The 20,352-nt window shown below is 36.9% G+C and overlaps 1 protein-coding gene across 2 annotated transcripts in view; it reads right to left on the bottom strand.

The window, feature by feature from the left end:
- Window positions 1-20,006, bottom strand: part of ACC (acetyl-CoA carboxylase) — a 231,818-nt gene extending 211,812 nt beyond the window's left edge. The window contains exon 1 of one of the 2 annotated variants that reach the window (XM_085807436.1): window positions 19,830-20,006. In XM_085807436.1, coding sequence (XP_085663562.1) covers window positions 19,830-19,863 — 34 coding nt within the window. In that variant the 5' untranslated portion in view covers window positions 19,864-20,006. The remainder of the gene's footprint in view (window positions 1-19,829) is intronic. The other variant, XM_085807435.1, reaches the window with a different exon arrangement.
- Between the last annotated feature and the right edge of the window lie 346 nt (window positions 20,007-20,352).

Below are 20,352 nucleotides of genomic sequence, written 5' to 3' on the forward strand. Positions count from 1 at the left end.
AGTAATAAAGTAATATTAAAAATCGCTTATTTAATTTTATCTCTTTGAATTTTATTAAATTTTAATTATTTAATTTCTTCAGTAATTATATAATTATTTTAATTATTAATTTTTTAATTATTAATGCTTTAATTTATTTATTTATTCTTGTTCCTCTTTTCTAACGATCTTCCGTAGGGCTTCGGCACTTCTAACTTTAGAAATTGGATGGACTGGATAATTCATTTATAGCATAGTATACGAGGATTGTGTATTTAGTACCATCTTAAGTTTTGACAAAGAGCACAGGAAAGGATGGAATGCCATCAGCCATGGGGACTGTACCACAACCATTATTTGCTCGTCAGTTACTTTTTTCTCTCCTCTTGCCGTTCCCCTTCCCCAAGACTTACCGAGATTTTTCAGAGCTTTAAATGCTTTGGGAAATGAAAATCTCCAAAGAGCGTTTGGAAGATATTCTAAGAAAGAATTTTAAACTTTTAGCTTTTAAGGAACTCGGTAGAACGAACAGTGGCTAGTGAAATCCTGTGTATACTTTGAAACCTTATTATAGGATATATCAGAAAAATACTGGTCTTTTCCGATTCCCAGTTTTGCTAATTGGTTATTTAACTGTTTACAGCAAAGTATACGAGGGTTATCTGCTTTAGGAAGGATGCATTCGTTCTTGCTCGTATCTAAAACTAGCATTGCATGTCCCAACAAAATCCGAAGCAACTAGCACTTTAGTGTAGTTTTTTCCAATTTAGTGCTGTTCGATTACCAGGTGTAAAAAGAGCTGGTTTTAGTAGTTGAATCACCCTCTGGACGATGCTCATGTTGAAAGATAAGATTAGTAAAAAATATGCAATTCGCAGCTTTATAAAAAGACGAGAAATTTCCTTTGAGAGATAGAAGAAAATGCTAGAAAATTATTTTAAGTAGTTGATTACTCATATAATTTGTATGCGATAACCACTTAAGAGAAAATGACTATTATTTACGTGACATCTGGGGAAAAACACGCGGCAAGTACGTTCGCCGAGATACGAACGGGGGACGAATTACCTGTGTCTTACCGATTCGGCCACTGATACTCCTTCCTACTTTATTGACTATGGCATCAAATAACCACACTTCAACTAATAATATGTTCTTCGAGTTACATTTGGCATGCGCAAGTGCTGGGCACGGGAAGACATCTCCTCCCCCGTTAACTAATATGCTACATATTAATACAAAGATGCTAAAATGCTATACATGGATACACAGATCTAGGAAAACGTTAGCAAGAAACTGCACAGGTATTCTGATGGCTTTTCCATGTGTGTTCCATGCATACAAGTGAATTTTCCTTGACAGTCCTCCTGGAAGGCATCTCTTTCTCCTTAAGCAAATAGCGTTCAAGTACATTGCCATAACCAATTAATCTAATGTAATCACTGAAATCAGAATAATATCAGAAATCACCATAATATTATCTCGGACAGCGATGACATAAATAGAGACATAAGGTTAATTTTTATTAAAATACATTCGCACTGACGACAGATTGCAATAAATTTATTACTTATTTAAGCTATAAAGTTTGATATCGCAAAAATATGCGTTAAAAGATTTTTAATGCAATTCTCTTCACTAATTCAGTTTTCTATTCAGGAAATTTCAGTATTTATAATTATCTATTCAGCTTGCCCCCCCCCCGCCGGAAACACTATCATTGTTAAGTTTATAAAAAATATTTCATGAAATCTTAAGCGACAGTGGATTTTTGTATTTAAAAAAATATCCGAAAATTCACAGAAAGAAGGTAAAATTGCAGTACAAATGGTCAAATTACATGTTTGCATTTCTAGCAGATTTAAATTACAGTAGAAAAGAAATAGTTTTTACGTTTATCGCGCTTTCTTAGTGTATTTTGCGCAACGTCACCCGAAAAGCCAAAACTAACTCCATATTTCCCAATGTAAAAATACAAATCTTGAGGAAAATTTTGCATTTTTTAAAAACGTTTTTCCGTTTAACTGCTAAATCCTCTTTCGGTCATTACTCTGATCTGAATTAGCTGATGTTTCAATCCAGGTAATTTCACAACAATGCTATACTACTGAGAACTGCTTCGACTAATAAATATTCGCGATAAACTTCGAAATTTTTTTTCAAGATTATTTCTAGCGAACGTTTATCTCTTCAGTCACTAGAATCTTACGTTAATTAACATTTTCGATTGTTAAGCTCATTCTTCATAAAAATTGTCCTTGCTGGTTTCGCTTTCGGAATCCTGCTCGCGTTTTTTTTATCCTGCGAACGGGATGACTGCATGGGCATTTTCGCGATTTCCTCCATGTGTAACGTATATACGAGCCAGTTTCCCTTAGAAAGTCCTTCACGAAGAGCATACCTTCCCTTAGGCAAATAGCCCTCGATTGCTTTGCTGTAATCAAATAAATCAAACCAACTTTTAACTCTTTGAGGGCAAAGAAAAGGCAATTAACTTTTTCAGCAAAACTCTTGTTTTATTTACTATATCAGGTGTTACAATGAAATTATTTGCGACAATTACACATATTTTGTCCAAGACGCGTGAAAACAATAACCACTTCTGGTGGTTAGTGTCAGTGACACGTACATCAGTGTTTTAAATATGGCCTCTGTCAAATGACGGCCGGCTGAACCGATGACGATGGCGCAGCTGTAAAATTGTCACCAGTAAACGTTATCTTATCATTTATAGTTCAACCAAGAGATGAGGAATTAACAGCCAGAATTATATTAATCTTTTTAACGACAAACAATTTCGCAAAACTGAACCTTCGTTGATAAGATACATTCCTCGTTATGATAACATCTCTTGGCGCCCAGTCCTCCTGTCTGGTGTTTCGATTTTTTTATGGGGTTACTTTAAAACAGAAATTTTCTGAACACGCTTTGCAAGAGTTCTGGAAGACCCGCATCAGAGTTACGATCACCAGTATCCCTGGTCACATGTTACGACTAATGAGCAGTTCCCAACGCCGCTTATTGTTACACAGTGGGGCCATCACTTAGCAAATGTCATATTCAAAACCTGGCTCATAAATGGCATCCGCGTAAATGCAATTCAGTATAGAGAATATTAAATAAAATGCAAAGTATTCATTATCCTCACTCCATTATTTCATATTTTGAGCGTTATGAGAAATACATATCATTTGAAAATAAAGAGTGAAAAATTACAATAAGTTAGAACAAAAATTAAAGACAGCTTTTATTTTTTAGGGAAATTTTTGCATTACATCATTTTTCGCGTTATTCCCTTAAAAATAGTTTTTGTGAAAAAATGTTCTATCGAAATAACGTTTTATCATCCATAATGCTGATAAAAGGAAGAGTTACTTTGTTTTGGCCTCCTCGGTGATTGCGGTGATTTGTGCCCAGAGGGCGCACCGCACAAAAAGTTAGTTGCGTTACAGAACGTAAGGGAAGCGGACACGCCAAAATGTCGGGCGTATTACCGCTAATTGAGGTAATTGCATCGTATCTGTCAGGTGGCAGAAAACTAGTATGATGTATCAATTCACATGCCAGGTGGCAGAATATGTCTATCATGTACATGCCAGGAATGCTCTTCCTGCAAATGGAGGTTTATAGAATAAAAGTTTAAATCTTAATTTTTAATTAAGTGCTTTAAATTAATAAATGAAACTGAATTAATTATGTGCTTGAATACAAAACCGATTCCTTTTAACTACAAAAAAATAATTTTACTAAAAAATTAATAATTTGATTGCGTGCACGATTATTGACAAGCAATAATAAGTATTCAAGTGTATGTAAAAAGTTTTATAAAGGAGAATATTAAGCGCAGATTTCGTATATTTATGTGAAACTTCAATATACATAACAAATTTCAATCAGCGGTGGGATAAGGAATTTATTTCACATATTTTCCATCTCTTGGGACTGGAAGAAAATAGCATCCAGGGCTTGTAAAATGAGCTTTACAAGTGTCGAAATTAATTTCGATATCGAAATAATCCTTACTCGCACTTTTATTCTCCAAACTGTTTTGACCTGGTGATACAAAAATTATTACAATTAGAGCGTGAAATGAAGTGCAATGTACCACAACAGCTTTCACAGATAAAAATGCTACTGTTTATCTTTGTTTCTAGTTTCTACTTTTATGAGTTAATTTCTCAAAAGAATTCTATTTTGAATGTCAACATATATTCGAATATAAAATCCTGTTGGCCGTGGAAAAAAAATGTGCTACAAAGGATGATCCTTAACACAGGGTCGGCGTCTCCGCGCATGCCTATAAATTTAAAACTGGAAAAATTATTATTTCTTAACTCATTCGTAGAAAAAATCTTTATTAACTGCTCTTAATCTGTAGTTAGGCAATGCATCATCGATTTTAGAGTTGAAATTCAAAATGAAACCACTTGGTCGCTGCCATATCCTCTTACTTTCTGTCCAGGGCAATGCATGCTAACGAATTAACACATCAGTCAACGAAAATACGGGAAAGACGGCTTTTCCCTATCTCTCTCTTCTCCCCCTCCCAGTCCCGGATCTCATGGAGGTAAGAAAGGACCTCCATCAGGTCCTACCTCCATGATTCACATGGATCTTACTTCCTACCTCCATAATCCATCACATGGTAAGTGGGGCCCGCTTTTGAAGAAGGCTTACTTCCTACCTCCATGCCGGATCTAGGTGGGGGAGAAAGCCGGGGTCTGTGCCCCGGGCGGCAAATTTAAGAGTCGCGCTGAATTGTATTTGGAATGTTGTCAAATTTTGATGCAACGTTAGTAGTTTTAAAGCCAGGTTTAAAACCTCTTTTAAGAATATTTATAATTAATTATTCGAAACCTTTGGAGCAAACAGTTTTAAAAGTAAGCTAAGTACAGCCGAACACGACTCTAAAGATAAGATCAGAGAGAGGACAATAGAGGGACTCCAGGCGTCCAGGAAAAAGTAAAAGGACCCTCTCCTGCCAACCCAACCTGTAATTTTATTATAAAGGTACTCCGTAAACGCCTTGGTCTTTGGTCCCTCTAAGAGATGCCTAGAGCAAAGAATTTATATATCTTTCCCTGCAACTTCTTTGCCTAGAGTCTGTTGTCCTCTCTCCTAGCGGGAATATTCAAATGAAAAACAGAACGATAGTATAGAGGCGCCTTGTTTTTATACCAACGCCTCTTGCGAAATAAATGGAGAAATTGTAACTCTTTCCTAACACCCAATACACCTTGGACCAATGAAATAATTCAAATTAACGTACGTCGAGAATATACAACAGAAATGAAGTAAGGCATTTTGATTTTTTTGCAGCCAGTCAGCAACCTAGGTTTTAAAAATGGGTTAATTTTTTTTATAGTTTTTAAAGTTTTTTTTAGATTTTTTTTTCCCCCTCATTTTCTCTTAATATGCCTGCTTCTAGTATTCCTCACTATATTTAGCGAGAGGCAACCACTTAGTTAGCGGGCACGTCCGCAACGCGGCCCTAATACTGTTGAATGTAATTATGTCAATTTTTAGCTTTTCTTATTAAGGCAAGTTATTCCCCCCCCAAAAAAAGGCCTTATATTGGTCTATATTTTGATTAAAATTCTATCGATTTCGAGGGCGAACAGATATAGATCCCTCTTCTTCAGAAGGCAAAATAATTCTTCTTGGCCAAAATAAGGTTGCTTTTTCGACTAATTTAAATTTTACATTGTGTTTCGGTGGTATTTGATAATATACCGTATTTCTTGAATTCTAAGTCACATGCCTCAACTCCTTTACTATCAACAAGAGGAGGGGGGGGGGGAGTTATTCTAAAAAAAGTGAAATATAATATTAAAATACATTTAACAAATGTTTTTTAATAATCAACTTGGGTTTATTATCAAGTTTACCAATCAAGATTAATATTTAGAAAAATTAATTACTTCGAAAAAATTAATAACTCGTAAAAATCTAAGATTTTAAGACGCCTATGATCATAAGGCATATCCTGTTATAACGACATTTATACAGGGAAAAATGCGCCTTATAATTGAAGAAATATTATACATGTTTCCTTATCAGATAAAGCATATCTGAAATAATCAGATCTCTCACGGAAACAGACTACATTTCCTAATCAGCGTAGTCAGATTATTCTGTAAAATAGTAAAACTAATCCAACAATTAATTTTACTACAGGTTCATATTCAGTGTTAGGGCTCAACACTGTAGCGTTCAATAAAGGTCAGTTTAGAGTTTCTGTTAAAAGGCCTAAAACAGAATGCATAGGAAAAACGATTTGCCAAAACCGAAGCATCCACCGGGGCTCATTCCCCGACGAATGTCTAATCTAAGTGTCAGGCATTGCCGCCCAGTCGGTATGGTGGTCAGGGAAGCTGACTGCGATGCCGAAGTGCCTGGGTTCGAATCCCGGAGAAGGCATGGTTGTAACTGTCCGTCCCTTCATAGGAAAGGCGATGGTGGCACACCTATTAGGTGCCTCCATAATGAAAAGACCACCACAACCGGCCTTGTAATGGACTGAGTTACATTTGTAATTGTTTACAATCTGCCATTGGAGGGAAAAAAAAAAAAAAGTGTCACGTATTTGAAAAACAAAAAGATTCTCTATTTCAAAATTGACATAACTGCACACTGGACGGCTTAACCAGCGAGAAAACGTAATGCCTCTTCCATTATAGAACTTTTACATCATTTTTTAAAAGATAAAAATCACATTTTTTTTTTAGCTGAAACTTTCGCGGAAGGAGAGTAATATTGATATCTACATACTAGAAACAGAGATAAGAATATTTCTACGGCTAACTCTATCATCTTCCGTTTTATCTAAAACACTGAGGCGGGGGAAGAGTACTACCAAGATGTAGCAAATCTGAAAATGTACGACGCAATAGATAGATATTTCATCATCATGTCTGGCATAGTTTTAAAAAAGGACGTACATTAACCTTCCGTATACTGATCTCATTATTGGTGACTTTTGACAGGTCAGAGTTGCTTCGTTGCGAAACGAATGAGAAATGATCAGTAAGATGGGCCCCAATCAAGGATGTCGGATATCTGAAGGCCACCAGACACCAGAAGTGCAAGGTCTGCGCGAAAGAAAATGTGATAGGAAGTAAGGTCGAATCTTAGTTACGAGAAATGTCTAACTTTTAGTTCCTTGTTACGTGTGGTACGAATATTTAGATTCTTAATTTTGGGAAAACAGAACTACCGACATCTGTTACAATCATTAACACAGTGTCTGTTCATATTTGCGATAGATAATATATTAGTGCCTGGCTTCATATTATATTTAGCATAGTAACTGAGCAGATTTTTTCGAAGCTAGTACAGGACAAGCAAGGTCGGATCAAGACTTTTAGAGGCCCTACGGTGGTATTTTGGTGTCAAAGTTACATTTAAACCAGTTTCTTTCATTGGCTTTCACTATAAAATTGGCAATAGGAAATTTTTGTGGTGCACCCTTTCCTTGATGCTCTAAGTAAGTGCTCATTTTGCTCAATGGTTAATCCAGCTCTGAGAGCAATTTCGAGACACCCAACCGGGATAGTGATTAGCGATGCTGACTGCAGTAAAGAAGAGCCCAAGTTCGAATCCCTGAGAAGGATTTGAATGCCTATAAATGTATGGTGTCTGTGCGACATGGGGGCACTCTAAATATACGGCGAGCGAAAAGTCCTCTCGAGAGGTTCGTGGTAAGAGAAGAGGCGTGGGAGATCCTCGGACCCGTCATCCCCCGGAATGCTCTCCATCAAAATTTGGGGCGGAACTGAACAAAGTCGTACTGTAATCTGTATGGTGCTCAAGGCTCTTGTCAACGACAGGCGCAATCTTGCACTCCTTGCCACAATGAGTTTCGTGGGCTTGTTCTGATGTTACTATTAGAGAAGTGAGATAAGTCAGAACAACAATTTTGAAGACTTTAAGAGGAGGGGTACAACTTTATTTGAAGGATAATTTTACTACTTTAAAGAAGTAATATTCGTACACGTTTTTAGTTACTTGTTGAGTTCATATGGGAAATCTCGATAAATTTCGCTGATTTAGTTTCACACTCAGACTACTGTATAATTTTTTGAGTATTCCACTTATTTCTAAAAACAATATTTCATTGAATAATTTTTATTATCAGATTATCTTTTTTCATCATGATACTTTTCTCTCGAAAATGAAGGTTTTTCAATACCTGGAAAAACCCTAAACTTCAATACCCTAAAATGTATGCTGAGAAAGCATGATTATTAAATATTTTTAATTCCCACAAAAATATCTTCGTGACCATATGAAGCGGCACTTGCAAAATTAATGTCAACTATATTTACAAATTCCGGGAATAGTTACAGAATATGAGACCACCTTCTGCATATACCATGAAGTGGGACACCGCATTGAAACGAGAGACTGACCCAGATAATCTTGGTCATCTGGTCACTTTAGCTTGCAACCTATGCAATTCGTAAACCCAATCCTGCTGTTTGTACGAAAATATATACCCGCTGATCATTTATGTATTTGAGTTTATTAAGCGGTTGAGTGTAATAGACGGCGATCTGTATATTACAAACCGTGATGTCGGTATTACACTGTTCAAGTAAAATAATAAATGACAAATAATTCAATAATTAATCTAAAAATTATTACTGAAATTAAACTATTTAAGCAATTTTTTAATTAATATTTAAATTTTTTATAAAAATATTTTTGTAATTATAAATTTTTTATGAAATTTTATACCTCTTACAAACAATTATTCCCTATGTTTATTTCATATTGTTTAACAGGTGACAGGTGAATGCAGGGCCCGGACACCCGGACGGCTTAATATGACAAATCGGGTGTCGTCCGGTACCCGCACCTATTTAGAACAACACAACCCTGGCGACTTCCTGAAAGGGCTGCATCGGAAATATATTAATGGAGAATATGTGGTATTGACGTGGCCAAACAAGGGCGTGTACATATATATGCTTCAGTATACAATTAATAAAAGTTTCATTCATAGGTACATTGGTGGTATAGGTACATTGGATACATATGTATATTGGTCTAAGGGGTTAATGAGATAGGTCATATTGTTTAACAACAGTTTTTCAACTGTGCCAGCGACTTACCGCTAGGCCGCTGGTAGGTACTCGAGCTGACATATACTGATTAAAAAAGCTGGCAGCAGTTTTGTGAAACTGAGAAAACAGTTGAAAACATATTGTTTAACAACAGTTTTTCAACTGTTTTCTCAGAAAAACATTGTTTAACAACAGTTTTTCAACTGTTTTCTCAGAAAAACATTGTTTAACAACAGTTTTTCAACTGTTTTCTCAGAAAAACATTGTTTAACAACAGTTTTTCAACTGTTTTCTCAGAAAAACATTGTTTAACAACAGTTTTTCAACTGTTTTCTCAGAAAAACATTGTTTAACAACAGTTTTTCAACTGTTTTCTCAGTTTCACAAAACTGCTGCCAGCTTTTTTAATCAGTATATGTCAGCTCGAGTACCTACCAGCGGCCTAGCGGTAAGTCGCTGGCAGTTAGGTCCGGGGGTTCGAATCCCGGCGAACGGGCTGGCTGCATGGGCCTTTTCTTGGTTTTCCGTATGTGTAACGTGTATACGAGCCAGTCCTGCACGAAGGAAGGGATTGTTAAAATCTTTTAAACAATTTATTCTTTTCGTTCAGACTTAAATCTTTTCTCTTCGCATTTCGACATATTACAAGCTAAGCACACAACAAATTAAGAAAATGCTTCGTCCAATGATTTATTCAAATTTCAAAATTTACGCTTCTGGCCAGTGCCAAGATTATCCTTTACACGTTTAATCGATCTGCCTCGTCATTACTAAAAGCATGACAAATGCTATCCTTCAGTCTACATTTATTACTTCCCAAAGACTCTTAAATGTACAATTGTGCTTAGAAGCATTTCATGAACGTTCTTCATAACTGTGTAAATATAATATGTTTACCCCAAAGGGAAGATTTTTGAATGTAGAAACTTTAAAAGATGGAATAAAGAAGTTGTATTTCCACCTTCTATCGGGTGGTATGTCAGAAAGAATCTTCACCCGTTTACAGTGTCTCTAGGATTGCATTTGTTAACTTTAAGGTAAGGAAATTCTCCCCTCTGATTGGTTTTGTTTATTTGATTATGACAAAGCACTCGAGGGCTGTCTGCCTAAGAGGAGGGATGCCTTCTTGTAGGACAAAACCATGAAAACGCCCCTGCAGCCAGCCGGTTCGACGGGATTCGAACCCAGACCGAAGTATCAGTGTCTAGACACTTCACCGCCCTCTGAAGTCCAGTGCGGACAAAGAAAATAGTGTCTCATAGGTACAGAGACTAGGGGGTAAAAATTTTCGGTCAAACCAGTCTTATTCAAGTATTGCATTCCTAAATGATAAAGGCACAGTCCACTAAATGTTGAATGAATGAAATACGAAAAGCTTTGATAGGTATAAATGATTCTGGCACTGAAGAATCAGTCTTTTGGCTAAGTAAAATAATAAGCGGTTGTTTAAGGGAAACTGGCTTGTGTACACGATACACATGGGGAAAATGAAAACGCCCATGCTGCCAGCTCTTTCACCTGGAATCGATCTCAGGTCGGGCCTAGCAGGCTTGCGCGATTTTACCGCTGGTGGGCCTTTATAAGCGGAGGCGAGGCGTTTAATAAATGGCGGTTTTCTATTGATTAGTATGAATTTGTTTGCCGCCCAGACGGTACGGTGGTTAGGGCAGACTACTCTAGGATACCCCCGGGGGGTTGACTCAGGAGAATTCCTGGGAAGTACTGGCTAGGATCTGTACTTAGGCAGTCTCAACCACGAGGGTATATAATCACTCTTTACAGGACTAGAACCCGAGTGTATTCTCAGGATGGTTCAGGCTTGGCAGTACTGTTACTATCGTGTCTGCGCCTTGACACATGGTAGTTCGTCGCTGGCGAGATAGCACTCAATTCCGTTTGGCAGTAGCCTTAGGTCGGAATTTGTCCCGCTAGAAGTGTTGCTATACCGAGGAGCTCGAATCCCGGAGAAGGCATGACTATAGCTGTCGATCCCTTCATAGGAGGTAACGGCGGCTAACCTATTAGGTGCTTCCACAATAAAGTGGCCACTAAAGCTTAAGTCGGCTAAATGCTCGTCCATTGGGGAGGGGGGGAGTACGTATTTGTTTCGGCTCTTGGAAATTTGAACGCAGTAAGCGGTTGAGCTTATTAACTGTTTAGTTAGTATTGAACATATCTCCATTGTTTCTTATCAAAACGCTGCCTTTTCATAGTAAAAATTAAAGTTTTTAAAAACTGAACTAAATGGTAGCTCTGCTGCTACAGGAAATGGTCACAGAATAAACGAAAATTCTATATATTTTTAGGGGGGAGAAACAAGTAAATGATAAAATGGCAGGTACACAGTGTAGGCGGGATATAAAAGATTTTGATGACCCCTCTTCTGTACAAACACCGCAATCCATACCTTCTCCTAGACTGCTTCGTTACCTAGCAATGGCGATCTACGTGATGGCTATTTGTCGGCTCAAGCAAACTCGAGAAAGTTCGCAGATTGGGTCCCCGCATGTGATCGCTAACCCGACATAATGATGAAGATTTTCGAGTCCATGAATGTTACGAAAAGTAGATAAACAAACATAACGGAGTCCACAGTACGGGTAATCACGTGATGGTGAGTCCAGACGATACACACCTGCGGCGCAGACCTAAGACGAAGGTAAGTGAGCAAGCAAGATAAGCAGTTACATGACGTTTTTAAAGGGATGTAAGAGGAAATGCCTTAAATTGCAGAGTTACTCAAGTTTATCATAATAAGTGGGAATGAATATTTAATAGGTTTGCGACAATTTTACATAGACAGTACATGGGAATTACAAACAATATCTACAAACAAATATTTACATACATCCAGCAGCATACATGTGAAAAGTAGTTCTGTAAAGGATTATGCATAGGGATTAATAAAGAATACGATGGTAATAGATTTATACAAAATTAACTATCTAAGTACCTGAGGACCGCTAGCGGTTGTTTTCAATTAACATCATAGTCGTAGTGCAGCACTGGAATTGTGCTATTTTTAACATCAGGAATTTTTTGAAAGACGTTTTCAGCTAGTTTAGCCATGTGAATATATATTTCAGGGATATCAAGCTCACAGTGAGTTGTCGCGTTTCTAATAAACCAACGACAATTCACCGCTTCCCTGAGTAGTACATTTGGAATAACTTGCAGTTTCATATTATTAGATTTGCAGGCATATCCCCAAACAAGGCAGGCATAGGTAAGAATGGGACGCAAAAGGGTCTTGTAAATGAGTAATTTATTATCAACAGATAGAACGGAGGCTATTTGTCTGACACAAGTTGCCATCGTAGAAGACTTTCTCAGTTAAAGTTCTCTTGCATTCAAGGTTTTGCATACAGGAAACCTACGCAGACAACTTCTTCGCAGGTAACCGAACGCGTTGATATTACCAGAGTTCAGCAGTCCTACCCATTCACTTTTCATCTACTCAACAACTAAAACTCAGCTACGTTTACAATAAAAATCTTCATAAATAATTTTCACATATTATCAATCGTCATTATAGCATCAATTCCAGCATATTAAATTCTGCCTAGGACATTTCTCGCGTTATTATAAATATTGCTACCTCTGATTTAAAATCCATCCGATCATGGAGAGGCTAAACACTGTTAATTTTTCCAAACTTTTAATATCATTAAAAGTTTACTTTTTTTCTCCTTTAACTTAAGTCAGGTTGATTTCCTTCTTATTTATTTTTCTTGATTCATATATCTGCTCTCAATTCTGCTCACTTATTTTATTTTTATGACGTGGAGGTAGAGCGTACTTAAACTGTAGGCACTTCGAAAATAATAATCCTTGGATATATCCTCTCACTCAGTGCAGACTTATCCATTGGGCGCTTGGGGCGGGCGTCCAGGAGCCCATGACCCTGATAAGCTGGACTCAACCAGAACTTATGGTTATAAATTTCGATAGTTGAAGATAAAAATTCTTTAGAAAAATAGTAAATGCTTTTGCGAAAATAATCCGCGCCTCTCGCCTGCTCGCCCAATGTCTGCATTGTCCGTCGGTATCTAAGGCCGGCATGGCGGCCTTGGATATCGACGGATGAAACGTATGATAATGCCGCAAATATGTAGAGGTGTTACACAGGAGTACAGGCAAGAATACAAGAATTGTCACCTAACGCTATTTATGTGCCATCTTTTAATCATTCATTAAATCTTGAGTTAAATTTGCATGCCAGTCTAGCTTGGAAATAACTGACTATTTTACAACAGTTCAAAGTATTTACACATTCTTTTCGGCTTCCCCTCAAAGATGGAACTTACTGCAAAGCTGTAAATGTTCTTCAAAAAGATTAGTTGTAACTAGATGGTCTGCCCGACTTGAAGCAGTAAACGCTTTCCATAAAAACTACAAGGCAATATTTTTTTTTCTTCCAAGTTAAGCAATAATACAGAACAGAAACTTGCAGATAGAAACGAAGCGAAGGCTCTGTACAATAAAATGGACACCCTCGAAACAGCTCTATTAACATTGATTTGGACAAGGATTTTGGAATGAGTGAATGCAACCATCAAAACTTTACAAACCGGGGCTTGAATGTATCATTGGGAGTAGAACTGATGACGCCTCTGTTGACCTTTGTTGCAAAAATAAAAAAAAAAAACACTTTAACGAAATCGAGGTTAGGTTATTTAATTACAGCAAAGCCTCGAGGGCTATCTGCCTAAGGGGAGGAATGCCTTCGTGGAGGACTTTCTAAGGGAAACTGGCTCGTATACACGTTACACATGGGGAAAACCACGAAAACACCCATACAGCCAGCCCGTTCACGGAATTCGAACCTCGGACCGAACTACCAGAGTTCAGCGACTTTACCGCTCGGCTCGGCGACTCACCGATGAACTTAAGAGCAAAGAGGAGAAAAGTATTTTTTTCATGAAACGGCTGAAAACGAAATCACTTTAGAAGCGAAAGAAAGATATAGAACGATATTTAATGTAATATACGACAATATTACTCAAGACTGAAAAAAGTATTAAATTGTACGAAAAAGTAACATTAGCGTTTAAATGTTTTTTCAACCTAGACAAGGAGGAAATCAAAATATCATCTGACATTTTGTGTCAGAAATATAGGAACGATATTGACGAAACCAAAGGATATTTCCAAAACAAAATTTTTCATTTTCAAGAATTGTGCAAAAATTTAAACAAAAACACGATTTATGAAAATCTGAGGTTTTCCAGGCGGCGAAAGCAACTTTTCCGAATATTCTAACTCTATCGCAAATATTTAACGATACCCACATTTCTAACGCGTCAGGCAAACGATCTTTATCGACCCTAGAAGGAATAAAAACATACTTAAGGTCTAATTTACATCAAGAAAACCTAGATGCATTGTCAATATTATATATAGAATATAATGCACTGGAGAAACTTAACAGTGATACTATCATACGTCAGTTTTCCAGTATTATTAAGTCACGAAAAAGAATGTTATAATTTTTGTTATACTATATCTTAAAATGTTATTTTTACCTTTTTTATATTTAGAATGTTGTTTTTATTTTAAATATTTTTTTATAAGAATACCGTTTTGTTTTTTATTTTTGATATCTTTTTACAATAAAAATTAAACATTAAAATTTTGTTTCATTTGTTAGCGGATCCAAGAGCCCCTCCATGGATCCGCTAGTGCCAAGGGGACCCGTGGATCTGCATCTCATTGCCGGAAATGAGCTTAAAACGGCACTGCACTCACCGATGGATACCCGAGGCTGCATTACTTTATAATGGCAAATGATATTACAATTTCGCGGCTTCAGCCAATCGGTCATTAATGGGTCTTTATTATCCGGAATTCGAATTAAGCCCATAAATAAGTTGTCAGCTTTAATTAACAAACATAACGAACAGGGAGTCACCAGGGTCCGAGTAAAGACGACTTCTGAACGATGGTAGTTCACTCCGATTTGGATTCCAGGTGACAGAATAGGCTTTCCGTTTGGGATTTTCCCCATGTGTCTCTTAGATATGAGCAGTTTTGCGTCAGAAAACATTCAACGAATATTTTGAATAAAATTATCGATTTCAAAAGCTGCTCCTGAAGGAAATGGATCTATGTCAGTTACCCCCCTCATAATCTTAACCCCCGCCAGTTTTATATTGACATGTAACAAAGTAAATAGTACGAGTCAAAAACCTTCCATGCAAGCCGCTTAACTTTCCAATATAAATCGCTTAATTTTTCATATAAACAGCGTAAGTAAAGTCAAAAACATTAAATTTTGCAGCCCAACCGGTATAGCGGTTAGCGTCGCTGAAGGGCCCGAGTTCGAATTTTGGAGAAGGCATGGATGTTTGGTTTATTAGATTACGGCAAAGAACTCGAGAGCTATCTGCCCTTAAGGAAAGGATGCCTTCGTGGAGGACTTTTTTAAGGGTGGTGTGTGTGGTGTATTTAATTATGGCAAAGCACACTAGGGCTATCTGCCTAAGGAAAGGGATGCCTTCGTGGAGGACTTTCTAAGGGAAACTGGCTCGTATACACGTTACACATGGGGAAAACCACGAAAACACCCATGCAGCCAGCCCGTTTGCGGGATTCGAACCTCGGACCGAACTACCAGTGTTCAGCGACTTCACTGCTCGGTCGCTGGTGGGCGGACTTTTTAAGGGAAACTGGCTCGTATACACGTTACACATGGAGAAAACCACGAAAACGCCCATGCAGCCGGGATTCGAACCTCGCCTGGATGTTTGTAAATGTATAGTGTTAATGCGAGCATGGCTGCACTCTAAATAAGCGGCGAGCCGAAAGTCCTCTCTTGTGGTTTGGTGGAAGGGGAAAGGGGTGGAAGACCCTCCGCCCCGTCTCCCCCCCTGGGAGTGCTGTTCATCAAAACATGGAGGTAGGAAAGGATTTCCTACCTCCATGTTTACTCTCTCTTACTTCCTACCTCCATGCATCAAAATTGGGGGTAGAACTGAGCTAAATCGCACTGTCACCTGTATGGTACTCAATGCTGTAGCGAACGACAGGTGTAATCTTGCGCTCCTTGCCACGAGGAATTTCGTGGTCTTGAACTAATGTTACTGTTAGACAAATGAGTAACAACAACATTAAGTAACAACAACATTAAATTTTTGATTTATTCGCCTTTATAATATGCAAAGTGAACTTTATTCTTTGCAGTCATTTCACAGATTTGTACAGATAGGGAAGAAAGTCTTTTCTTATAATACTGCATAGTTTACAATAAGGATAACGATGTACTTTACTAAAAAAGTGCCTACAATTACGTAGTTAGGTAAAAATTTGCTAGAAATGAACTGAAAATAAATAATGGTAAATAAAAAATCTCAGTTTTATGTGGGTACACCAATCTAGCCAGTGTACAAAATAATAATTCTCCAAATTAGCGAATAAAACGAGAGCAAACAATATTGAGAAGCAAGTTCTAAATTATATTTCGCCTCAAGAAAAATAGCATTGAGTACTTTTTTTAATTATGTGACCACAATTTCATATCCATATTATTATTTTCTTAATGCTGTCTGTGCAAGATGTTTCATTTCATTTTTCATTCCTTGAAATTTAAGTTGATAAAGCATGAATAAATGAAATGAAAAGATTATGATACATTTCAATAATACTGCTTATTTGTCTCCCACATTACGAACAATGATTCGTTTCGCATAATTTTTGGCGAAATCCTTAGTTTTCCTTCTATAAAAATTCTAAATTCACATTTAAATTTATGAAAAAGTATTTCCGCTCCCAAATTTCATAAACTCCGAAAAAGAGTTTTTCTCCTGGAATTTACAGATTAAGCTTCAGAGAATATGTTTTTTTTTATATATGTTTAGAGTTTTTATATATGTTAGAGAATATGTTTATGGGGGGGGAGTAATGATTTTGATGGAATTTGAAATGAAACACAAGCCTTTTAAGGTAATTAATATGCTTTGCCTTCTACAGCTACATATGACAAGATAACAATAACAGTAGTATGAATATAAATGCTTGTATATCATATTTATTTCCTCTGTGCATATTATATTGTATTCTCTTATATATAAAATCACTTTGTATTATTTTCATCATCGGATTCCCAGGATTATCATTGGATGATTTTTTGTTTTTTTAATTTTGTCAGAACCTAGTTTTTTTATAATGCCCGTACTGCCTTTTTACCTTTAAATAAATAAACTACTTAAAATTCATTCTTTAGGCTGCATTTTTTTTTTTTTTTTTAAACTTATTACCTGCTCCGCCCTTAGGCACTACGCGGAAAGGGAGGGATGCTCCGTGGGGTTTGCTTAAGGGAAACTGGCTCGTATCCACCTTACACATGGGGAAAACCAGGAAACCTTCTATGCAGCCAGCCCGTTCGCCGGGACTCCAACCCCCGGACCGAACTACTAGTGTTCAGCGGCTTTTACCGCTTGGCCGTTGGTGGGCTTAAGACTGCATTAAGACAATGCTTCTCAAAGTAAGCAATAGCGCCAGACTGGCATATTTGCATAGTCAAAGATGATGGTTGTAAGTATCGAAAAACGTCAGTACCTTACAGATAATTAAGATTCTTCGAGACGGTGTTGGTAATGTTCGTTCTCCTCTTCCGGAAGGGAGGGGGGGAAAAAGTACTTTTCGTAAAATATTGTTATTACTGTCGTAATATTCATAACTTTGCATTGCATTGTCATGATCGCTATTGTATGATAACGTAATTTTTATTGCAGAGAAATAAAAATATGTTAATTTATTACTTGCATTAATTATTGCTGCAATGAAACAATACAGGAAACAAATCGATCTTTTAACAACATAGAATTAATTAAATTATATTTCAATTGTTTATAGTTACATAATATTAATTATATACCTATACGTGTGCAGACATGTAGAAAAAGGGTGGAAAGTGCAGAATCACCCACTGTTTGGCGCATTTTTAAGAATTGTACATACTCGGTATCCATGTACACATTATCCTATTTTCACTTGAAAAAGCATTCCAGAATTGCACAAAATTGGCATTGCGCACTCCCTCGACTTTATCCATGTACACATCGACCTATTTTCACTTAAAAGTCAAAGAAAATTGACAAAAATCCAATTCTTCTTACTCTTGTAAAAAGCGCCAAATAAGTGGGCGATTCTGCACTTTACCCCAAAAAGGGTAGGAGCATTACAAAAACTAGTTCAAACAAGGGAACGGTGACCCTAAAAGTCTGAGAAACGCTGTATGACATAAAACTCTGCAAAACTTGCGTGACACTTGCACAGCAAAAAGCATATTTCGATATTTTGCTTTTAGTCTGATGCGTGCTTTTAAAAAGCTAATTCTACAGCAGTTTTGAAACTTTTAACCTGAGGAAACTTTACTTGTGCACTTTCTTAGCTTATGAATCACAAAAACAATTCCAGTTCAATACATTAAGTGAAAAAGGAAAATTATAGGTAAAATACAAAAGTTTATGTTTGCGTTTAGCTGTCTTTTCTGTTTTAATTCAATTCGCCAGCTTGGCGAGAAGTTATTCTGCGAGCAATGCACGATTCAATGTAAATATTTGCTTTGTACTCTCATCAAATTTTGAACTTGTTATGATTACCTCATTATTTTATTTTCGAATAATTGCTGTCAGATTTTTGATCCATATAAATCTGTCGCATATTTCCAACAAAGTAACTGCACGCTGAATTTTGATAACATACAAGTTGACAAATTATACCTTCATGTAAATAATTTTACCCCTTTCTGATAAGACTTCACGAACTAAACGAAATTTTTTACGACTTTAAGAAACAAAATATATTGAATTCCAAATTTCCCACTACACATTTTAAATACAATAGGAAATTTAACTACTTCTTGAATCTTACTGCTTACTCGGTTCTTAAGACACAAACAAATTGAGGTCAACTTATTTAAGAACTAACTCAGAGAGGATAAAAATGACCGATTGTTTAAAGGTAAATAATTTTACCTAGAAGGTACGGGAAACACGGAAGAACCTTCGTGTTTGCATAAGTCCGATAAGACGATATACTCTTTCAAACATCCTCAACATTAGTTTCATCTGCCGCTGTAATTCGTAGCCTATTAAATTTGAGTTGCTTTATGCGTATTACTTTCAGCAATCAAACATTCTAATTATATAACTGATGGTCAATGAAAATAAACAGACATAAACAACGCTCAGAAGCGTGAAAAATATAAGATTACAAAACTTTGGGAAACTTAGCAACAGTAACAAAACGTGAAAAATATAAGATTAACAAAACTTTGGGAAACTTAGCAACAGTAACAAAACAAGAGTTTCAACAAAAAAAACTTATAATACAGCTTTCATCAAGCACTCGATGAACTTCTTTAATGGAAATCTTTGATATTTATCTCATTTTTCGGCACACGTGCAGCCAATATTGTACAAAAATGCCAGTCAAGACGAACACAATCAGTTAGGTAAATCTTTACAGTTACAATATCATTTTCAGTAACGCACCACGAAAAAACAAAATCGCCGCAGACGCGGAAAATAAACTAAAAACAGAGGGGGGAAGTAAGTTTCTTTCTACGTTATGAGTGTTCGTGACAATTCTGGAACGAGAAACAGCTGGAACTGCCGGCGGGGATTTTAAAGTTTCACCGCAAGACGCTAGACGGAGCTGCGGACAGGAAAACCTGACACGCGATTCTTGTTGCATCCACTCGCAAAATATTAAAATTTCAAAACTCTGGCAAACCAGCGCCCCAAAGAGTAAGCAAAATCACGAAATATAAAAACTTACTTTCTTTTGTAATCTGTAAACCTCTTCGTGCCATGGTATTCCGAGAAATAAGCGGCTATCTGCTCTGTGCCACTATTCAGAATGAAGCAGTCACGCCACATGCACGTTACTACTAAACTGAAATGCTACGATTTTCGTCTGCTTGTCTACCCTTTCCTCTTTCTGCTGTGACGTCAATTCTGCCCGCCTTCCTCTCCCACCATTCATTGCAACCTTCTCTTATTTACTTGAGCGTTCATTTCCTCAAAGGAAAAGAATCTTGAAGAAACTACTGATTGACAGGAGCAGGGGAAACTACTCTTCGGGATTTTGTTTTGCCCAATTGTAATGAATGGACTATTGAGGGGTTTTTCTTCTCTCGCAAACCCTCGCATTCTCCCGTGCCTTTCACTTAGAATGCATTTGTTGTCATGCCACCTGTGGCGTGACAAAACTAAGTTAACAATATTAGAACGAAAAAGCAAGAATATCGAGGTCAGAGAAAAAGATACTTTTCTGTCACTTTTCTTCCTTAAAGACCTTA

Source organism: Stegodyphus dumicola, chromosome X1, assembly GCF_044657685.1.
Source record: "Stegodyphus dumicola isolate Sdum_Otavi_A_Nest chromosome X1, ASM4465768v1".
Lineage (NCBI taxonomy): Eukaryota > Metazoa > Arthropoda > Arachnida > Araneae > Eresidae > Stegodyphus > Stegodyphus dumicola.